Below are 23,788 nucleotides of genomic sequence, written 5' to 3' on the forward strand. Positions count from 1 at the left end.
AGGTGTGGCAAACAATCAGCCCATCACCGCTGAGACTTGTTATATGACTTCATATTTTAATTTTTTAAAACAGCTTTATTGAGATGTAATTGACATATGATAAACGGAAAGTATTTAAATTGTCTAATTTCCTGAATTTTGACATATGTCTATGCCCATGAAATCATATCCAATATTGGCCAAATTTCGTGTCCTTTAGTTACTCCTTCCTGTCACCTGTCCCCGCCCTCCACCCCCTAGCAATCATTGATCTATTTTCTTTTCATTATAGATTAATCTCTGTTTCCTAGAGTTTTATAGAAATGCAATCGTACATTATGTACAATTTTTCTTTTGGTTTCTTTAATGCAATTTAATTATTTTGAGATTCATCTATGTTGCTATGTGTATGATAGATAGATAGATAGATAGATAGATAGACGATAGATAGATAGATGATAGATGATAGATGATAGATAGATGATAGATGCATTGCATCTAATACGAATGTGTAGTGTTTATCCGTTTTCTCGTCAATACTGCTTTAACAGGATCCCATAAACTTCGCTATGCTGTGTTACTGTTTTCAACGGTATTCAGATCAAAATATTTTCTAATTTCCATTTTGATTTCATGTTGGCTCTATGGGTTATCTAGAATTGGTTTATTTAGTTCCCAGATGTTTTGAGATTTTTGAGAGGTCTTTCTCTTATTCATTGCTAATTTCATTTCAATGGCAGAGAATACATCTTGTTTAACTTGAATCCTTTTGAGTTTAATAAGACTGGTTTTGTGGCAGAAAATTTGGTGTATCCGGTAAATGTTCTGCAGACACTTGAACAAGTGTGTGTTCTGCTTTCGTTGTACAGAGTGCTCTATACCTGTCAGCTGGGGTTAATGGTTGTTAATGTCGTTCCCGTCTTCAGTAGTCTTGCTGATTCCTGCCTACTCGATCTAAAGTTATTAAGAAGTGGATATCGAAAGCCCAAACTGTAATTATGGATTTGTTCACTTCTTCTAGTTCTTTCTATGTTTGCTTTGTGTAATTTGAAGCCATATTTCTAGGGCCATAAAAACTTAGGACCATTATGTCTTGTTGTTTAATTGACCTTCTTATCATTCAGAAGTGACCCCCTTCCGCCTTGGTAATAGTCTTTGCTTTGAAATCTACTTTGTCTGATATCGCCGTAGCGTTCCAGCTTTCTCTCGACAGGCAGTAGCATGGTACATGTTTCGACATCCTTCACTGTTAACCTGTTTGAGTCTTCATACAAAGTGTATTTTTTGTAGACGATGTATATTGAAACTTGTTTTTTTTTTTTAATCCAGTCTGTCATTAGCTTTTAACTGGTATGCTACGACCTTTCTAGTTAATGAGATTACTGATATAGGTTAGTCGGAGTCTAACTCTTGCTATTTCTTTTGTTTGTCCCTTCTATCCTTTGCTCCCTTTTTCTGATTTTGAAAATTTTTCCGTCACTCGATTTATCAATTCTTTTATGATTCCGTTTTCATCTCATTGTTGACTCCTTAGCTACAGCTCTTTGTTTTAATCCAGTGGTTGCATTGGGATTTATAGCATGTCTCTATGGCTTATCATAGCCTACTTTCAGCCGATACTGTACTACTTTACTCACAGTATAAAACCCTTACAATAATATGCTTACAGTCCTCTCCTCCCAGATTTTATGCTATCGTTCGCCATGCATTTTATTTTGAAATACCATATAAATCCCATTATACATTGCTACAAGCTTTGTTTAGTCTGTTTTATTTTATTTTATTTTTTTAAGATTTTATTGATTTGAGAGAAAGCGCACACCAGTGGGGTAGGGGCAGCGGGGGGCAGAGGAGGAGGGAGAGGGAGAAGCAGACTCTGTGCTGAGCACAGAGGCTGACTTGGGGCTCGACCTTATGATGCTCAGATCATGACCTGAGCCAAAATCAAGAGTCACACGTTCAACCGACGGAGCCACCCAGGTTCCCCTAGTCTGTTTTATTTTAAATAAATTTAAATAAGAAGAAAAAATCATATTCATTTGGCCATGGAGTTACCATTTATTTTTTATTTTTTTTAAAGATCTTATTTATTTATGTGACAGAGAGACAGCCAGCGAGAGAGGGAACACAGCAGGAGAGTGAGAGAGGAAGAAGCAGGCTCCCAGCAGAGGAGCCCGATGTGGGACTCGATCCTGGAACGCCGGGATCACGCCCTGAGCCGAAGGCAGACGCTTTAATGACTGCGCTACCCAGGTGCCCCTGGAGTTACCATTTATAGTGTTCTTCATTCTTCTGTGTATGTTCATATCTCCAACTGGTATAATTTTCTCTCTGCCTCTTTGCCTTTCCTTTAAAATTTCTTACAGTGAGAGTTTGCTGGTGATGCATTCTTTAAGCTCTGCAATCTGAAATTGGGTTTATTTTGCCTTAGTGTTTTAAAGGTATTTTTGCCAGGTATACAATTTCTATGTCTAATTTTCTTACTGTAATGTTTTCCTACTCTATTCTTACTTACATTGTTTCAGATCAGAAATCTAACATCACCCCTCTCTTTGCTCCTCCAGGCATTGCATATCTTTGTTTCTGACGCTGCTTCCAAGGTTTTCTTTTCATTATTACGTGGGTTTCTTTTTTCTTTCCAATTTGCTTATGATGTGCCTTGGTATGTTTTTCTTTGTTTTTGTGCTTGGAATGTGTTGAGCTTTTTTGGATTTGTGAACTCATACTTTCCATCAACTTTTGAAAGTGGCCACTACTTCTGCTAATTTTTTTTTCTGTTCCCCTGCTTCTCTTTTTCAGGGACTCAAATTATCCATCCGAGGTCACTTGAATTCATTCTACAGCTTGCTGGTGCTCTTTTCACTCTTTGTTTTGTTTTCTTGTTCTGTGTTTCACTTGGACCATTTCTGGAACCTTTGAATTCACAAAACTTTCTTCTGCAATATCTAATCTGCCATTAATGCCATCTGGAGTATTTTTCATCTCACACATTTTAGTTTGTATCTTTAAAGTTTGATTTTTTTCCTATTGTCTGTGAACCTACTTAATTTTTTACACATAAGAAGTACAGTTATAATGATAGTTTTAATGTCTTTATTCTGTGCCTATCTGGGGTTAAACTCAACTGAATGATTATTGTCCTCACTATGGTTTATGTTTGCCTGCTTCCTTTCATGTTTAGTAATGTTTTTTAAAGATTTTATTTATTTATTTGAGAGAGAGAGAGAGAGCACAAGTAGGGGGAGAGGCTGAGGGAGAGAGACAAGCAGACTCCCCACTGAGTGGGGAACCCAATATAGGGCTCAAACCCTATGAGATCATGACCGGAGCCAAAGTCCAACGCTTAACCGACTGAGCCACCCTCATGCTTAGTAATTTTTGACTGCGTGCCGGATCTTGTGGATTTTACCTTGCCGGTTTACCTCGTAAGGGTATTGTTGTATTCCCGTGACTCTTCTTGAACTTTTGCTGGGAACACATAACTATTTGGAACCACATCGATCTGTTTGATTTGTTAGGTGGGTGCAGAGCAGTCACGGTCTAGGGCTGGTTATTCCCCACGACTGAGGCAAGACCTTCCTGAGCGCTTTACCTCATGCCCCATGAATTCTGACTTTTTCCAGCCTGGCTAGTGGGGTTAGGCACTGTTTCCTCTGAACCTTTTAGATAGTTCTTTCCTCAGCCTCAGGCGGTTTTCTCCCACACGCATGATTATCGGTACTCTGATGAAAGAGAAACTCATAACACAAGAAATTGTCACACTTTGGGGTCTTGATGGCTCCAAGGGATGTTACTGGGTTTGTGTTAAGTTTTTAAAATATTATCTAGGAGGTGAGCGACAGCACCCCTGTGTTCCATAGTAAGACAATTTGTAGCAGCAAGAGAGACTGGGATGTTGCCACTCAACACCCACGTACCGAAACGGAACTTTCTGTTCAGATACTTCGACTTTCCTAATTAAGAAAGAAAGGCAGCAGACACCTAAAATACTAAGAGAGGTAAGTTTCACTGCCGCCCTTAAGAGCCGGGGTTTTGGTGCAGGTATGTTGGACTGAGAAAAGAAATTCACACTTTTCTTACACCTGAGTTTGAGAAGCAATTTCATACTGAATATGCTTTCAAAGCATTTTTTTTCCAAGCTGTTGCTGGTTTTTGAACATTTTTTTGGTGCCTTTTGTTATTAGGGATGATGATTATGTTATCTGTTTGGGTGAGGTTTCCGTGTACTCATGTATATGGGTATGTAAGTCAGTCTATGTGTGTGTAGTCGGGTCCTTCAATAATTTTCTTTGTGGCTGTACTCTTGTTTGGTTTAATAAAACACATCCTTTATTAACTCCAAAACTGTGAAAAATATTCTACTTTATACACTTGTTTCCATATCCTTAATGTTGTTTTAAAAATATCCCTTTGATCTCTTGTCCATCATACATTGAGGAGTGTGTGTGTGTTATAAACACTGAAGTCTATGTTGTTTTTTTCTTTTAGTGATCTCTACACCCAGCCCGTGGGGCTCAAACTCACAATTCTGAGGTCAAGAGCTGCATACGTCACTGGCTGAGCCATCTAGGTACCCCTGTTTTTTCTTGATATAAAGCCCGTTGTCTCATTGGGCTTTATTTTCCTTTTCCTAAGCAAAATCTATGAGATAGCCTACCCTAATATATTCCAAGCTTTTATTTTCTGGCTATTCCTGATTGTTGAGAAGGACCAAATTATGAAATCAAACCAAACCAGTAGCCATATCTTAGTCTATACCTTCTAAACTCACACTGGCGTTACAGGGAAAAAATAGCAGATATCAATGCAACAAATCTTTAAAAAAATTTTTTTAAATAGAATCATACAATAAAAAAGGTAACCAAGGCATGAGGAAATATAAATTGGTAGAAAACTGCAATCGAATGTGAAGATAATTCTGTCGTCCCAGAGCTGGCTTGACTCCATTTTTGCAAAATAAGATGTCAAAATTACTCTATATTTGTGCTGTGAAGATTGATTTTCAGTTACTGGGTAGCTCTTACTCTGTGTGGGCCTATTCTGTGTGTCTCTCTAAGCTCAGATATTCAGGTCTTTCCAGGGCCCTACAGGGAAAAAAATGTCTTGAATTGAGCAAAAGATGTGCATTTCAGGGAAGTCATTGATCCTTTTATGACCCACAAAAATCACATTTTTCTCTAGATTTTCTCAGTCTGACCTCATTCTCAGTTTGGTTATGGCTGGAAAGGTCAGAAGCATAAATATTGCCTCAAAATGTTTTTGAAAAATATAAATGTGAAACTGGCTAGATTCTTCTTACGGAATTCAACTAAGAGATGCTCTGGGATTTACTCATAAAGGTAAGTCTGTCTAAGGACTGAGTTTTTATTTTTGCTTAACCACTCAAACTAAGGAACTGACTTTGCCTGATGCTGAAAAAAGTGGAAGTTCACTGATATCAAAATGTGGCAATCTGAGAAATTGGCACTTAACATTTAAGAATGTGCCCAAACCAGCTCTTTAAAAAAATGCATTTCTTAAGTGACATTTCTTTAGGATTACTTATTTTAAATTTGAAAAATAGACAGCCTTAAAGATAACAATAAAAAATTAACCATTCAGAAATAATAGTTTATTGAGGTTTTGTTTCAGTTCCTCCTTCCCCACCATGTAATCTATATTTCCATTAATTTGGATCATGTTGTAGATATAATTTAATGTTTTATCCCCCCCCCCCCAGCCATTTGTAATAGACGTTTGCTGCTTTTGTAGTTGGTTTCCTTTCCTTTCTTCTGTTGCAGGGAACAACCCTCTGACAGCACTTGGAATTCTGTTGGAGATTTTCTTTCCCTTTTTTTTTTTAAGGTTTAATTTATTTACTCGAAAGCTAGAAAGAGCATGAGTGGGGGGGAGGGGCAGAGGGAGAGAGAGAAGCAGGCTCCCTGCTGAGCAGGGAGCCTGATGTGAGACTCTATCCCAGGACCCCGTGATCATGACCCAAGCCAGAGGCAGATGCTTAACCGACTGAGCCACCCAGGTGAACCTCTGCTGGAGTTTTAATTCTGTGATTTTGCTTTTCCTTCTCAAAAGAACACATAAGTTTCAGGTTGACCAATCGGAGGACCCCACATTCCTGGATTTATGCATATGACAGGAACAAGGCCAATCAGTAAAGCTATTTTCTAGATTGGATGACAGTGGGAGAGGATGACACTTCCTCCTGTGACCCTTAATATAGGCTATAAAGGTGATAAATGATTTTCTCTGCCATTACATCGAGAGACCCTGCACGAGAATGAAGGTAGCATAGAAAACAGTGGAACAAGAGAGAAAACAAGACTGTAGCGAAGGACTCCCTTTCTCCATCCCGCTGTGCCTCTTGGACTTGTTTTCTGTGAGTTAATACAGTTCCTCTTGTGTTTAATTTGTTTGATACTTCTGTCCTTGTAACCAGTCCTACTAGTATAATATTCAAAATATTTCATATTTTTAAAATTTCATTGATTAATATATGTGTAAATTCTGGAAAACAATCCATCCTAAGAATATATAATTCTATGACTATAGAATACTACCTCAAATATTAGCTCTTATCGCAATGGTTATTACTGTTTTTATCATATTTATGAACATATCAGACTCTATTTAACTTTTTCTATAAATTTTGGATTTTTATGTTTTCAAATTTCAAATTTTTATCTCTATTAAATAAAACTTACTGTCCATGTTTCCATATAAATGAATAGAATCCTACCTATTAAAACTAGGGGGAAATTATCAGTTTTTTAAAGCTTTGTATTATATTTGCCCACCTTTTCATTCCAGTCACAAATGCGTGATTGCCCGCCTTATCACACTCACCAGCATTGAGTTTGTAAGGTATAATTTTCAGCAATTTGAAAGATACAATTTTAGTCTTTCCTTCTGGGACTGAGGCTATGTAACTATTATATGATCAGAATCCATCGATGCCTTACTGTAAGATCACTTAAAAATCTTGCATTTTAAAAATGACCTACTTTTAAAAGACCACTTAATAATCCCTCTGAAATATGTATTTGTCTACTTAAGGGGCCTATGACTCATCTCACTCTTTTACTTTTGTAAAAATAGTGTTAAATACAGAGTCCTGACCAGGGACTCAGGACCTACATCACAGAAGGGGCTCAGGGTCCACAGGCTTTCTCAGGCTCTGGCCGGCCTATAGATCTAAGCTGCCCCAACCCTCCCAAGCAAGTGTAAAGGCAGAGAGGAAAAGTGGGACTCAGTCAGAGTCCACCCATGTTCAAAGCAGCATTATTCACAGTAGCCAACAGGTGAAAGCAACGCATCTCATTTTTTCCCCAAAAGCATTTACTGAAAAGACCCAACACTTTCCCCACTCTTTGGAGATGTTTTTTCTATCATAAATTACATTTTTACGTATACTAAGGAAGTGCTTCTCAAGCTTTCCTGGGCTAAGACTCACCTTGTGAGTCTGTTAACAGGGCAAATTTATGGGTCCATTCACAGAGATTTTGATTAATGAGGTCTGAGGAAAAACCAAGGAACTATAATCCACAGGGAGGCCAGGTGGTTCTGCTGTGAGGCTGCCAGGCGAAAACTCAAGAAGCATCGCACAAGCACGTCCCCATGCCGTCTGTCTGTGTTTTCTGTTTCTGTCTCTGTCTGTCTTGCACATTTATGGCGCATCTCCATTCCTACTCTCTGCCCCAAGCGTCCACTCATCTTCTTTCTGTTCTCTCTGTGCTAACTTTTGAACAAGCTTTATTAGATACTAAAATATTTTATAAAATGAAAATAAGTCAAAGCATATTACCGGCACACAAACAGATCAAACTATCATAAAAACACAATAGATAGTTCAGAAACAGAATTATTTAATATACAAGGTAACTTTTAAATTAGAGGTGAGAGGGGTGCTGGGGTGGTAAAGTCGTTAAGCGTCAAATCTTTAAAAAAATGTTTTGTTTAAATCAATCAATCAATCAATCAATCAGAGGTGAGAGAATGGATTTCATTCCCCAGATAACTGGTACTGGGCTTATGGACAAATTATGTGAAAATAAAACCCACCTCTCACTGTACTTCAAAATAAATTCCAGATGGGTAAGAGACTTAAGTTTTTTTAAAAAATCCCTAAAAGTCACAAAATAGAACAGAAGCGAAAAAGCATATACTTTCGAGTGAGAAAGGATTTTGACGAGCATGAAAACTACAAGTTGAATTCGTAAATAAAAGATTAAGAAGTTTCGGGCGTAAGAAGCAAGGAGGAGTCCCGGGCAGGGCGTGATGCGTGTCCTCAGCGGGACCCCGAGCTCCGCCGTCCGTGCACCTGCTGTCCTGTTCTCTCCAGCCCAAGACGTCGCAGAGGCTCCAGGCTCTCCCTTGGGGGAATGTGTGCTGAGCTCCCTGGACGGTCACAACGGGCTCGCTCTCCTGAAGAGACTCCCGGGGAGAGTCTGATGAGAGTGTGCAAGCAGGGCCGGAAGGAAGGGCTTCTAAATATGGTCACACCAAGCCTGCCCACGCTCACAGCCCCAGCGCAGGCCCGTTTTTCCTTCCAGTCCGATTCTCTGCTCTCCTGCCTTCACTCTTCCTGTTCTCTCTGCTTGCTCCCATGGGCCCCCAACATCTGCCTTTCTTTAACTCCTCCATTCTCTGGCTTCTTCTCCTCACGTACACACAGGTTGCCCCCCACCTGGAATCAGAGGCTCTCCGTGTGCTCCTCCACGTCAGTCCGGGTCTCGGGGTTACCAGTACTAGAGAACCCCTCAGGTTGCCTTGAGGAAGGCCAAGGGCACAGTGGAGTAAGAAAACCCAGGACCCTGCTCCTGCAACAGTACGGTGAGGCTTCGTGCCATGGGGGCCAAGTTCTCACAGCTCTCGAGTGGGTCAAACACAATTCTAGTTCTGGCCACTTTTGTGATCTCTCTGTTTCTGTTAGTCTCTTCGGAGAGTCACAAAGACAGCGTGGAGAAGGAAGTCCACATTTGCCTCAGGAAGGGAAACTAGACTGATGAGGGCCATAGAATAGCAGCCAAGGCCAGAGATGTGGACATCAGAAGGACTTGTGCCCTGGGCTTGAACCAGGGTTCTGCCGGAGCCAGCATAAGATTTTAAGCGACCTCCTTTCACAAGAGACGCTAACTACAATGCAAACAAAACAATACTAAAACACATGTTTATCAAAGGTTGTTCGGATGGTGAAGATGGTAATATATATAGTGCTTAGCACAGGACTTGGGATGTCATTGCTCATTGTGCCAGCCATTATTATTTTTTGTTTCATTTTAGGGCGACCCCGAGAATGTATGTATTTCAGCTGCTCAGACCTGTTTTTCTCCCTTTCCACTCTAAGCTCCTGTGCTCTTAGGGGAAGCCAATACCCCCCATATCAGGATCTCTCTGGCCCAGACCTGGAAACATCCCATCTCTGAAGCACAGACAAGACAAAGACTGAACGAGGTAAAGAGGCCATGGGCAGAGGGAGGCCTGGAAGCCTGCTCTCCAGCATACCTAAGGTACTCGCCTTTCTCTGGGAGCAAAGCCTCCTTGGAGAATTAGCGATTCACAGCCAGATTTGGAATAGGAATGGAAAATGATAGGCAGGCCCAAGAGTTCTCTGTGGAAGACGACACTTGGCACTGAAGGGCCGACTGTATGCCCAGATGTCTAGCGATGGGGCACAACTCCTGCGACACGTGTTACTGCTGCTGAAACTCTGGGAAGGAAAGTTCTAAATGATTTCACACCACGACCACGAAGCTTAGGAATAACATGCTTCTTCAGTATGTACCAAATTAGGTATTTCCACTTCTTTTTAAAGCAGGACAATTTTGGGGGGGGAGAGAGAGAGTACAAGAGTGGGAGGAGGGGTGGGGAAAGGGAGAGAACCTTAAGCAGGCTCCACACTCAGTGTGGAGCCCAACTCGGGGCTCGATCCCACGACCCTGAGCTCATGACCCCAGCGGAAATCAAGAGTCAAATGCTTAACTAACGGAGCCACCAAGGCGCCCCTAAAGTAGTACGATTTTTTAAAAATGTAAGTCATCTCCGTGTTACACATTTGCGTAGCAAGGACACTTGCTCACGGGTATCTAAAGTCCTGGGGGTATGCAGCCTGCTGTGGGGTGAACAGACGGGGGACCCAAGAGGAGGCAAGAAAGTAAGGACTGAAATCTTGTTGGTCAGGTTCCCATAACTGCCCAACAGGCACACGGGGTGGAGAGAGGTTAGGGATGTGAACCTGGTCACAGCGACACCGGAAGTCTAGGAAGTCGACCAAAGAGAACGAAATAGGATGCACCCCCCCACCCCCGTAGGCGATGCAGCTCAGCTCTGCTGAGCGGTCAGAAGAGGCTGCACAGAGGACCGAGCAGCTCCCCGCAACGCGCCAGGGGAAAGCAGACACCCAAAGAGCAGCAGACGTGATCCTCTGACCCGAGGTCCCTGGCTTGATCCCTTCTCCCAGGCAGCTCCCGTGAGAGAAGCCAGAGAAGTCCTAAGATGAAGAACCTTCCTCCTCACAGCAGGGGGACGCGAGGGAGGGTCACTTAGGGCTCTTTGCAGTGCAGGGTCACAACTCCCAAGGAAGCAGCGGAGGCGTTCGCTCCAGAGGGCGGCAGCGGGAGTCTCCTCTCCGCTTTCTCCCCTCCCCGCGGCTGGCCTGCCCTGCATCTGCCCTTTGCTCTCTTCCTCATCCTTCCTTGCTTCCCTCTCTCTCCTTTTCTCTCCCGCCTTCCTTCCCCTTCTCCTCGCATGTCCACAGTCTTCTAGACTGACTCTGGGCGTCGGAAGGCTACTTTTCAGTCCATGTTTCAGAAATATTGAAATACATGCCGAGTTGTCAATTTGAAAATCGCCCGAAGCCTTAGAGCTGAGCCTTGCAGGGGGCGGGCAGAAACGCACGCGTGGCTGGGCACAGACGCAAGCGCGGCGTGGCAGCGGCACCTGTCCCCTTCTCTCTCCTAGTCCCCACGGAGAGCATGCGGGCTCCGAGGGCGGCGCGGCCCCTGGCTCTGCTGCTCCTGCTGCTGCAGCCGCTGCAGTTTGAATTTTTGCGTATCCATCTCGGTAAGTCAGAGGAAGAGACGGAAGAGTTCGAAGATTACTTGGAGGAGCTGCTCAAGCTAGGACCTGCCAGACCTCTTACCAAAGATGCTTTCCGACGACGTACGATTATCGATCCCGCAAGACCGCTAACTGATCCAGAGTACTGTACTGCGGAAATGAAGATGAAAAATGTTCACGACAAGTTCCGTTGTGTCAGAGAACATTTCTTCCTCCAAGTAGTGTATGAGGAGTTGCAAAAGCTCTGTAAAAACATATTCGTGCCTTGTAAAAATGGAGTTAAGAAATGTCACAGGAGCAGGCAACTGATAGAAGGGGTGTATTGTAATTTAACAAGAGGAGCTAGAATGTCTGACTGCGAATACAAATCATCTTATAGGCAGGGCTATGTCCTTATCACTTGTCGATGGCAAGACGACATTCAAGAAATTATTCCTGCTTACGTAAATGATATTATGACTTTAGATAAACATGTCAAAGATGGTAGCATCTTCTACAGTGAACTAGAGTGGCCCTTCTAAAAGAGTGTTCTCTAAAAAGTCAAGAGAGGAGGCTGTAACCCACTCCGTGCTTACTGATCCTTGCAAGTGAAAATTGAGAATGGTCATTTTGCTCCTGTTCATTTGAATCACCCACCTTCTTCCCTTCTTCCCCTAACACCACGCAAAGGCGAGGGGGCTAAGTTCATCGATGGCTCTCCGAGATGTGGTTTCAAACGGGTCAAGTAATTTAGCACCTTTTGAGTGTGTTATGAGGATGAACGGCTGCAGTTCATGAAGGGAGAGCCAGCTCCAGGAGGAACAGGAAATGGTTGTCTGGAGTGTGCTTCTGAGTTGTATTCATGGCAATCTCTAGTTCAGGAAAACTAATAAAGCGCATTGACCTAGCGAAGCGTCTCCAGTACGGTTTTGCGGGGTTTCTGGGTTTGGAAGTGCCTTTCTCTTTAACGTAATTTGAAAGGAAAAGAACACAAAAAGCTCCTCAAGAAATCGTGCAATTCAATTTTCCAGGACTGTATTTGTAAACATGTCACTTGTTCTGTTCTTTCCATACAACGAAATACTCAAGGAGAACATGAAGGGTAGATTCTTTTTTTTTTTTTTAAGATTTTATTTATTTATTTGACAGAGAGAGACACAGCCAGCTAGAGAGGGAACACAAGCAGGGGGAGTGGAAGAGGAAGAAGCAGGCTCCCAGCGGAGGAGCCTGATGTGGGTCTCGATCCCAGGACGCAGGGATCACGCCCTGAGCCGGAGACAGACGCCCAACGACTGCGCTACCCAGGCGCCCCATGAAGATGTAGATTCTAATACGAGACATCTCAGGATAAATATCTAAATATTCAGAATAGCAAGCTCCCAAAGTACTTTTCAATTGTCCAATGCTGTGTTCATAGATTTCCACATCTTTACTCTACATCAGACATCACTGTTCACAAAACTCCAAACAATTCCTCACTTTCTGGCACAGTCACCTTTATTTCCTTGCCAGTACATGTGGCTTCATCTGAGAATATGCCACTTCCAAAAAAGGCTGGAAAATCTGTACGATGAAGGAAATCTGTCTGTCCAGTACAGGTAATAATTTCTCTCCCTTTGTCTGTGAAATTCCTTAATATCCTTTAATTATGATTCCCAATAACTTACAGAAAATGGGATAAGAAGTAGTGAAGGGAGATGGTAGGGAGAGTGTCTATCACTTTTGCACATTGCACTGAAATTCAATCTGCTCATTTCCTTCCCAGTCCTTTTGCTTGTCTTCAGACTCAGAGCTAAGAGCCTACCTTATCAGTGGATGTAGATAAGGGCCTAGGGCCAAGGACTGCCAGACCCCATTTCAGTGACTAAGGAAAGAACCCCAGAAAATCAAACCACCGTTCACATGGAAGCTTGGGGCTTTTAATTGTAATGTCTGAGTGAATGAGGATCCCATAGAATTTTAGAAATCTCGTGACATGCTCTAAAAGTCAACCTTCTATACACCAGGCGAAGAAGTTCTGCACAAAGTGTAGCCCGGGTGTGTGCTATGGACCATCTCGTCTGGGCCACACTCATCCCACCTAGCTCGGGATTATACAACACACAATGTATTTGTGAGAGTAGATACAGTACAGTAAATAAGGCATGAAATATCATAACATTATCTTCTTCTCTCCAGATAAATGATCTGATCCATACACATTCTAAAACTGAATCATGGAACTAGAACAACGATTATTCACACGGATTTTCTTTTTATCTAGTATTGCGTAAAAAATCCAGATCCTGGCCTCTCTCCACTGGATTCCTTCAGACAGATCAAAACTATAGTTTTCAGCTTTACCCAAAGTAAGATTTTGAAGATTTCATCATAAGATTTATCATCCAGTCTCCACCAGCATTCTCTCTTCAATAACACCAAACTAATAAGATGAATATTGTCCGTAACCTTGACTCACATCACGGTTTATTCTTTATGTTAGAATCTCTGTAATGACGATGCAACAGTAATGTTTGAAAATCGTGGTAAGATGTACATAGCATAACATTTACTACTTTAGCCACTTTCAAGTGTATGCATTCACACCGTGTGCAAACATCCCAGCGGCCTTCTCCAGAAATTTTTCACCTTGCAAAATGAAGCACTGTGTGCGCTAAGCAATAACTCCCCCATTTGCCCCTCCCCTCTGCCCTGGCAACCACCGTTCTACCTTCTTTCTCTTTTGAATTTGACCACTCCAGATGGCTCACATAAATAGAACCATGCAGTGTCTGTCCTTTCAAGGGTCGTCCTTTGTAAGGCTGACTACCATTCCATTGGATGTGTATACTGCATGCTGCTTCTCCATTCTTCCATCGATGGACACTTACTTGGGTGCCTTCTACTTTTTGGCTATTGCAAGCAACGCTGTTGTGAACGAGGATGTACAAATATCTGTTCGAGTCCTCGCTTTCCATTCTTTTGGGTCTATGCCCAGAAGTGAAATTGTGGGGCATATAGCAGTTCTTTTTTTTTTTTTTTTAATTTTTTGAGACACCACCACACTCTTTTCCATAGCCGCTGCACCATTTTGCATTCCACCAGCCATGCCCTGGGGCTTCGGTTTGTCCAATCCCCACCAAAACTTGTTGGTTTCTTTTTTTATATATAATAGCAATCCTGATGGGTGTGAAGTGGTGATACAACATTAATTTTAAGTTTTAATTATTCAGTGAAGGAATGTGGGCAACAGCATTTGTAAGAGTAAGGGGAAAAAATAGACATGGTGTTTGTCTCCTAACCAAAATAAAGCCAATTGGTACTCTCCTTTGAAAATTATGATGTACATTATGTCGTTGAATAAGAGCAGAGGAGTATAGTCTGATAAGCGGAGAGCACGGTCGCTCCATTCCTTCTGTCCTAGCACAACATTCTCAAAGGACATTAGGGAGCGTATAGGACCGAAGCTTGCACCTATCCCTGTGCTTCTCCTTATTGAAGAAAACTGATGATACCAGGTTGAACCCTATTCATTTGCTTCTGAATATTTTTGTGCAAAATTGAATTAATATTTCTCATTGTATTTGGTACATTCTATGACTTGCATTGAGTGTGAGATAAATATTCTACCCTAGTTTTCATGGTTAGAAGATTGCAAAAGCTAGTAAATATTATCAAGTTCTTCTTAAGAGATCGAAGGCGATACCTCCAGTGACATAGAGCCTCTGGCCAGTGACTCTATCAAAACAAGAAATAAAAGATACTTTATCCCAGTGAGATTTTGAATTTAGGAACAGCTTTTCCACAAGACTGGACTCTGAGACTATGTTTTCCAATCACTAGAATAGAACCTTCAAGAGAACAAGGGCATTCACGGTGATAATGAGTGTACCCATAAATGCAGACTTAACCCTTGTTTCAGAATGTCAATATCTGACATTATTCAGTTGTTGAAGATTACCTTCCTCCTCTTATTAAAACATATTCCTTATAAGTAAGCACAGACAATTCACCACTCCCAATATATGCTCTAATAGTAGTGCCGGGGCAGGGGAAGAACAGTAGGTTTTGAGGATTTCATGAAGCTAAATATGTTATGGCTATTGGACTAGAAGCTTGTGAGACAAATATCAAAATAGAAGGATCACTTCCTTTTATTTTTAGGTGGGGGGGGGCAGAGGGAGAGGTAGAGAGAGAGAATCTCAAGCAGCTCCATGCCCAGCGTGGAGAGAGGGATCATTTCTGAGAAAGGGGTAGACATTAAGAATACGGGAGGGAGAGATTTCAAGGAGAAAAGAAGAGTAAGTAAGAGAAAGAGTTATTTCTTCCCTTCTGGGAAAAGAGAGAGAAGATGAAAACAAGGCCTGGACATGAAGGGGCCTCTATACCGGGAATAAGATTTATGTCAGTAAAGGGCAATGTAAGGAGCATTGCTAGCACGCGGGAAGTTGTCAGTGAATGCTATCCGATGTCTGTGTCGTCATACCTTCTGTACCTTTATGTACTGAGGGTGTGGGCGTCTGAAGGACTGTTTCTAGAGAAGGCAGAGGGAGACACGCCTAGGCCTCAGGTCTAAAGGTACACGTTCCCTTGGTCATCTTCGGCAGGGCGCTGAACACTCAGTAAGACATAGAGTTACCATAACCTACTACCACTGAAAGATGTTAGGCTGCACGTTTACACAAATAGAGTGAAAGTCCGTTCGTGTCTCATTTGTTGACATTCTGACTGCAGCATTTTGGAGAAGGGAATAGGGACAGGAATTTCACACGTCAGTAAAGAGCTGAGACTACTGGTCCCGTAGGCTTCTGCCGTAATTATGGCACAGAGGAATCTGATACAACAAAGATTCCTAAAATACAGTACCTCAAACAGATAAAAGTTTACGTCTCCTTTCTATAACAATCCGGGGGGCAGTTTGTCCAGGACAGGAAGGTGGCTGTGCTCTGTGTAATCACTGAAGGACCAGCGTTCTTTCCACGTGATCGCGCTACCATTTCTCCAGCTGTAAGGTGTTGTCTTTGTCCAACTGGTTGCAGCCAGCTCACCACGCATCTGTACTTCAGTGCATGGAATGGAAAAAAGATAGAGGGAAGCCAGCTTCCTCTGGAGGGAACATGGCTAGGAATTTGCTGCATTTCTTCAACTCACATCACACTGGCCAGAACTTAGTGCCAAAGACACATCGAAGGCAAGGAATCTAGAGAATGTTGTTTAGTACTAAAAGGAAGAATAGAAAAGTGTATCTGGGGAAGCAGCTAATCCGACCTAAGGAAGTGTTTTTCTCAATGCAGTTGAGTATCGTTGTTGTATTATTCAGTCTTCAAGCATCTGTCGTGACCAACTCCAGACTTCTACAGGAATTCAGGGAATGTACTCACTACTCACTTGCCTTCAAGTATGAGCATCTCTAGGTAGGTTTATAATTGAGGACTCGAGTGTTGGCTCCTTGGGCAGGATCTTATTTCAGCCAACCTGGAACAGAAGTACAGAATCCATGACCAACAGAGTCAGCCTAAAGTGATTGCTAAAACCTAACTGCAGAAGTTTGGTCCAGCGATTTTCATCTCTCACTCATGAACCAGAATCTTTTGTAAAACTTTAACAAAATCGCTGAAGCTTCTGGAGATTTATTTGATTCACTAGGTATGGATGAGACCTAGCCATCTGTATCTTTAACAAGCTCCACAGGCAATTCTAAGGTCCCGCCAGAGTTCAGGATCACTGACTGTAGTGTCATGCCGGGAGCCTGACCATGAAACAAACCAGCAAGAACGTGTTCTACCCACGATAGGACATTTCTTTCACTAGAGATGCGTGCACCAGGCTATCACAGGTGGCTGACAAAATTCATTAGCCTCCTATACCCAAGTCTCCTTGCTGTGGTTGTTGGAATCGGGCAACCCATTGAAAAATAACATGGGATCATGACCACGGGATGAGAATTAGCCTTTCTGCAGTTCTAGGTCTTATTTTAATTTGTATGGTTTCATTATAAGTTCATATATGGATGATGCATAGCAACAAAGTGGCTTAATTTGGGGTGCGTTAATAAAATTAAGTGTCTGGAAAGCAAAGCTAAAAGCCGATGTTCAGTTGCAGCAGTCTTGCCAAGGTAGTTCTAGCCGGCCTCGATGAGGGACATTTTTGTCACATCTCTAACCTTAGTGCAACGATCATCTTACAGAACAATCTAAAGATTCACCTTATGCTACAACTCAGATGTGTAGGAAAGAAGGCAAAGGCTTTAGGCTGTGGCTAACTGGTCTACCATTCTCACGAGGCACCACTCACAGGGAAGCTGATAAATTAACTCCGTCTAGTACAGTTCCAACTTAGACGCATTCAATAATTTAAACAGCCTCTTCGTAAATAGGTTCTCCTTGAGATTAGTATGTTCAAACTCTAGAATGTGCCTCCTTTTCCCCTTCTCTGTGGAAAGGAAATACATGAGGAGAGAGGGAATTCTGTTTCCACACTGTGGCGGGAGAGAGTCAGGGTGGAGACTCAAGCAGATACTCGCACACCGATACTCATAGCAGCATTATTCACCGTAGCCAAAGGCGGGGAAAAGCCCAGATGTCCACCCACGAATGAACGGATAAGCCAAATGTGGTGTACACACAGTAGAATATTATTTCGCTTTAAAAAGGAATGAAATTCTGATACATGCAACAATGTGGATGGATCTTGAAACATTAAGAAAATAAGCCAGACTCAAAAGAACAAATATTGTATGATTCCGTTTATATGAGGTACCTAGAATAATCAAATTCCTAGAGACAGTGTAGAATGGCGGGGTAATTCCAGGCTCTGGATGCAAGGAGTTCCTTCTGCACAAACAAAAGGATGTGGGAAGGTGCCACCCGTCCCTAACAACAAGTACAAAGCTGAACAGACTAAACAATCAACAATCTTCCAGGATCTGTAAAAGAGTGGAGGAGAGGGCAAAGCGCTGCCCCCAAGACTGGAGAGATTGACAGGCAAATACAGAGACTAACACCTTAATGGAGGGGAGGTTCCTGAAGGGCGCTAAAGTAACTAGACCAAGGGGACTGTTAGTCGGAGATGACTTTAATGCCTTAGTTGCCTAGGTAAACAAAACAAAACCGAAGCCTGAGATGCCTCGAGGTTAAAAAATTAAAACCCAAGGACAACCAATCACAAGCAGCCAACTAGGTTTTCCCAAACAAGGGGACCATGTCAACTACAACCAATCAAATAACTTCCTTGCTTTGCTCCTTACCTCTTTATAGAAACCTTTCCCCTCGCTCCTTTTGGTGAAGTGCTCCTAACCACTTCTGGTTTGGCACATGATTCGAACTGGTTTTTGCTCAAATTAACTGAAAAATTCAATACACCTCAATTTATGTTTAACAGGGGAAACCACTGTGCAGGGGTAGGAAAATCAGACTGTCATTGGTAAATTGCCGGAGGCTCAGTACAGACAACTCTGAGAGTTAAAAATTCCAGGAGACCCAGTCATGGGGAAGGCCCCACAATTTTGTGAGATTTACTTCCCGAAGCTTGAACAGGTCTCCCATTTCACAGAAAAATCCCCCAGTGCTTCTGGTAGGGAGGGGAGAAAGCAACCATTTTCCCTCTGTTCTTAACACTCTGTTTTCTTAAAAGATGCACCCTGTTCTTAATAAACCTTGCCCTCAGGAGAAACTAGTTAACCCAAGGCTAACCTGCTAGGGAATTATCAGAGGCTAACTGGCCTGGGGGAAAGAAAATACCCACTGTAGCCATCCTCTCCCCTGGAGAATCCAAGATAGCACAGACATGACACGAGTGAGATTTTAAGAGCATCTAGAAGGTATATAGTAGGGCAGACGGTACCTGTTGTCCCTCACTAACAGTAATTCCTTTCTTCCTCTCGGGGTTGTAATAGGAACCTCAAATTTTAGCTAAGCACATAGTCACCCAAAATAAAAGAGTTTTTTCCCAGGTTTCTTTGCAAGTAAAATGGTCCACGTGACTAATTTCTAGACAGTGGGCTGTCCACAGAAATTAACCGAAATGAGTGAAACTTCTGAGACATATTCTTGAAGGGGAGGGAAATGCCCCTATTTTCCTTTTCTTTTTCTTAATGGCTGGAATAGAGACATGATGGCTGAAGCTAGAGAAGCCATCTTGGACCCCGACACGGAAGCCACATGCTCGATTTGAGCAAAACAAAACCGACGACAAAATAGGAAGAGCCTGGATATCTTACACCATGGAGCACCGTATCAGGCCTAAATTGACTGTCACTGGACTTTAGAAAAAGAAATGTGAGAGAGAAATAAACACCTACCCTGTTTCAACCATTGTTATTTCAAGTTTCTGTTCCTATCACAACAATTCTAATTGATACATACAGGAATTGGGGAGGAGGGAGCATAATCGTGTGAAATGTGGGTGGCTACCATTTTTAAAAGAAGATTTATATATTTATTTGAGAGAGAGCATGCACACATACACGCACGCAGAAGAGGTGAGGAGGGGTAGAGGGAGAGAGAGTCTTAAGCAGACTCCACACTGAGTGTGGAGCCCAACACAGGGCTCGATCTCACAACCCTCAGATCACAACTTGGGTCAAAACCAAGAGTTGGACGCTTCCCTAACTGCACGGCCCAGGTGCCCTAGCAGGTGGTAACTATTAAAGCAATGCCATCAATAACCCAGGACCGATGCGGCCTGAGGTGATCTAGGTTGCCCGAGTACAGGCTTAGTGTGAATTTTGAGAATGACATGTAATGATATAATTAGAAAAACAAAAGCACGATGGTGACAAGATCTGTGTTAGAGAAATAACGACCCTCTTTTAACTACTGCTCAGTCCCCGCTCTTTAACTCAAGTGTTCTGGCACGGGAGAGCAGCAAAAGAACATTCGAATATAAGGAGTAGTAGAAACAACTCTTAGGGTGGGGGATTACAGTTTGAGTTGCATCACTGACTTATTTATGAGCCTGGAGGCCTGAAGAATTTCCTTGTGTTTTATTAGCCTCCGATGATGCTTCTTAATCTGGAGACTGTGACAGGCCGAGGGAGGCTCTGTACGCCCCAAGCCAAGACCCAAACTGAGATGTCCCCCGCTTGGCATCCTCTGTATCCATCTCATGATTTACGACCACGGCTCACAGGAAAGCTTTGTGACATACTCCAAATGCAGGCAGGTATCTCCTGAATTTACGAAATACATAATAAAATTTGCAATTTAAAATTGAAAGACTAAGGAAAAACTATGGGTTTTAATTTTGTATTTTATCCAATTTAATTCTCACTGTTAAAACCAAAATGATATTCTTAATAAGTATTTTGGAAAAACTGCTTTGGGTGCACCAGAAAGCTCACATCAGCCCACACAGCCCCGTTCTTCAATAGGCCGATACCGTTGGCATGCTCTCCATTGCTGCTCAGTGCTAAGTGTCCAGAAAAATCCTGATGTTAGGCCTGGCGCCTGCCCTGGACCTTCTGTTTCTGGCAGAGGGCCAAGACAAGTAGACTGATGCCTCTGACCTCACTGGAGACCTTGGGAAACCCCTGGGGCAGAGTCTGGGCATGATCAAAGGACAGAGTTGATGGGTTTAAAAAAATAATGTGGGAAATTAGGAACATTCTGGTATGTGTCGTCCGTGCACACACTGACCTCATTCGCCTCATTATTCAGGAGGTGTCAGCGGTCAGGTGTTCTCCCTAAGTGGAAACAGGTACTGATTTCCTTCTTATTTCAAACAATAATGATAAAAACCATGAAAGCTACATGTCCAGGCTTCTATAGCCTGTAAGCATAAAATAAGGCTATTCTTCCATTAAAAAATCCTTTTAAAGAATTTTAAATACCCATTTCCCCAGACGGAGATGTAATCTCCCTTTAGTATCATTGGGGGGACTTCTGAATCTCCTGGGGATGCTGACTTCCTGCAAGCCCGCGGTCCTTCAGGTCCTTCCCACTGCTTTCTTTGTCCAGGGGTCACATCTGAGACTGTCCTGTCAGAGGATGTCGCAAGCCTGCCTCCACGCTGATGTTGCTGCTTCCAACACGGCCCCAGCTTCGGCTACAGGGGAGAGAGGCCGGCTTCCCCTTTAACCTTGGGCCCCGAGATAACACTATTTCATCCCCTTACTCATCCAGAGCACAGCTATGATTAGATAGAAAAAGCTTTAAAATTAAATTTTAAGATACTGGAATTTTGAAAATTCAAACAGCAATAAAATACACGGAAGTCAGCATTGTTATATAAACCTCTGTCTTTGGAGAGCTTTCCAAAGATTAGAGTCCTAGAAGTAAACTTTGTGGGGCATGTGAGCATTTGACGTGTGCTTGTCCCCGAGAGGTACACGTGTTTTGTATGCTTTTCTATAACTGTGCTATAGTTCAATTTTAATATGCTTACATTTTTTCTGGATCAAGGAGAAATTACATTTTAAAACCCAATGTATATTGACAAGTTTTCTCCCAAAAAAGCTATGTCAGTGCATATTCTCATAAAGAGTTTATTTAAATTCTTCTAACATTACTATCAAATATGTCATATTCTATTCTGATACATAAAAAATTCTGTTTGTATGGTTATTAATGAGGTTGAATATCTCAAATGTTTACTGACAATTTATTCTTTCGTGAATTTCCTGTTCACATACTTTGCATATTTTTCTGCAGGGTTGTTTATATTTATTTGTTGATCTTAGGAGCACTGTACATACCATGTTTATTTTATTTGGGTATTAATCCTTCTCGTGTATGCTGCAAATAGTTTTTCTATGTGGATGTTTCTATGTGGATGTTTGTGATATCGTCCGTCATCCAGAGGTCTTAAAATTACAGCTGATGACTTGCATAGCCTTTAAATGCATTTTCCTTTATCTTCTGCTTTGCTTTTATAATGTGATTTTTAAATGTCTTAAATTTTAACTATTAAATTCATATGAAATCTTGTTTAGTGTGTGATGCAAGATAGATGCAACTCTACTAACTTGCAAGAAATAGTCCAGTGTGTCTTCACTAGTTTCAGCTTCTGGCTGACTCCTGGAGTGGGAGACCCTGGGCGTAGAACGCACTTGAGCCAAAGTTCAGAACCTACTCAACTGATATAATAAACAGGTATTGTTTTAAGCCGCTAAATTTGTAGTTATTTTTACACAGCATTAAAATAATGAATACAGCAAGATTGAGAATTTTGGCAGCAACAAAAAACAATGTTATAGAGGCATCATGCTGAAACTCACTTTCAAATGGTTGCCTCCAAAATGATAGAATTATAAAAACGAATGTAGTGGAATGTTAACACATGGGGAAACTGGGTTAAAGACATACAGGAAGTTTGGGTTTTGTGTGTGTGTGTGTTTACTATTTTTACAAATGTTCTCCCAGTCTGATATGAACTAGCAACTCTCAGAGTAGCAGAAGCAGTAGTGTGAATGGTCATTAAGCACTTGAGATGTTCAATCGCACTGGTAATGTGGGAAATGTAAACTATTATGATAATGAGGTAATTGCATACATATTGCAATTTGGAATTCTTCCAAGTATATACCCTAGAAAAACACACATACAGGCAAAGGAAGATGCCCAAGAAAGTTCATTAAAGTACTATTTGTCAGGAAACTTAAATGCCCATTTATAAAGGAAAAAATAAATAATCTCATATACTTATAGAATAGAGTCATAGAAAATCAACAATCAGGATCTAGACACAGTAGTTTCGATAATATCAATAATAATGTTGCTTGTTAACTGCAGGTGGCGAAAGGATATGCACAGCAAGAATTCAGTTATGTCTATTTTAAAAACACAGAATAGTATACTCTATGTATTTATCTATATTGTTTGTCGTATATGTAAAGCTAACAAAAGCATAAAACTATCCATGGGGAAAAGAGTCGCTAACAATTCTTGAGTAGTTATTTCTGGAAAATGAGGAGAAAAGAATGGGGGAGTAACATTAGCTGCATCTGAATCCTTTAATTCTTCTAAAAAATAATAAAAAGATCTGAACCAAATATGGCCAATCATTAACATTTTAAAAAAATATAGATTGAAGTGTATACGTTCTAGGATAATTTTTATTCTTTTCTATATGGCTGATTTATATTATTTTTAAAAGAAATCAAAGAGACCTAATTGTAGAATTCTTAAATGTGGAGATAGGAGATGGTGGACAGGGAAGTGTCTTCAATTTTTTTTTAATGGAATTAGATGAAAAAGAACATTCTGAGGAGTCCGTTCATGAGATTAGCTTTGGAGTAATAATTTGGAATAGTGAGAGGAAAATAATTAGTGAGTCACCAGTTTGTACCTTTATGTTAGTTTCTTTCCCTCCCAAATGTGAAGAGCTGTGTATTGTAACATCTAATATCGAAACTGAACGGTTTTACAGAGATATATCATTTTGATTTATAGCCCTCAAATAATGCGTATTAATTGTCAAAGACTAAAGAAAGGAGCACTATTGAAACAATTAACCATATTCTGTCATCCAGAGAAAATTATGATCAACTTATTGGTTAATCTTCACAGATTTTATTCAGTAAAATGACTACTTGAGTATTCAAATTTTTACTTATTTAATTTATTTTTTATTAGTTTCAGAGGTAGAATTTAGTGATTCATCAGTTTCATACAATACCCAGTGCTGGCTACATCACGTGCCCTCCTTAATGCCCATCGCCCAGTTACCCCATCCTCCCACCCCCGCCCCTCCAGCAACCCTCAGTTTGTTTCCTGGAGTTCAACATCTCTTACGGTTTGTCTCCCTCTCAATTTTCATCTTATTTTATTCTTCCTTCCCTTCCCCTATGTTCATCTGTTTT

The 23,788-nt window shown here is 41.5% G+C and overlaps 1 protein-coding gene across 1 annotated transcript; it reads left to right on the forward strand.

Moving 5' to 3' along the window:
- Window positions 1-10,946: 10,946 nt before the first annotated feature.
- On the forward strand, window positions 10,947-11,679 carry RNASE9 (ribonuclease A family member 9 (inactive)). Its single transcript, XM_008683680.1, has one exon. The coding sequence runs from the start codon at window positions 10,947-10,949 to the stop codon at window positions 11,550-11,552; it is 606 nt and encodes a 201-aa protein (XP_008681902.1). The 3' UTR covers window positions 11,553-11,679.
- The last annotated feature ends 12,109 nt before the right edge of the window (window positions 11,680-23,788 follow it).

Source organism: Ursus maritimus, unplaced genomic scaffold (assembly GCF_017311325.1).
Source record: "Ursus maritimus isolate PB19 unplaced genomic scaffold, ASM1731132v1 scaffold_36, whole genome shotgun sequence".
In the NCBI taxonomy this organism is placed as follows: domain Eukaryota; kingdom Metazoa; phylum Chordata; class Mammalia; order Carnivora; family Ursidae; genus Ursus; species Ursus maritimus.

Bases quoted from the DNA above. Each gene is read 5' to 3' on its own strand.
- RNASE9 (XM_008683680.1), top strand. From the start codon at position 10,947: ATGCGGGCTCCGAGGGCGGCGCGGCCCCTGGCTCTGCTGCTCCTGCTG.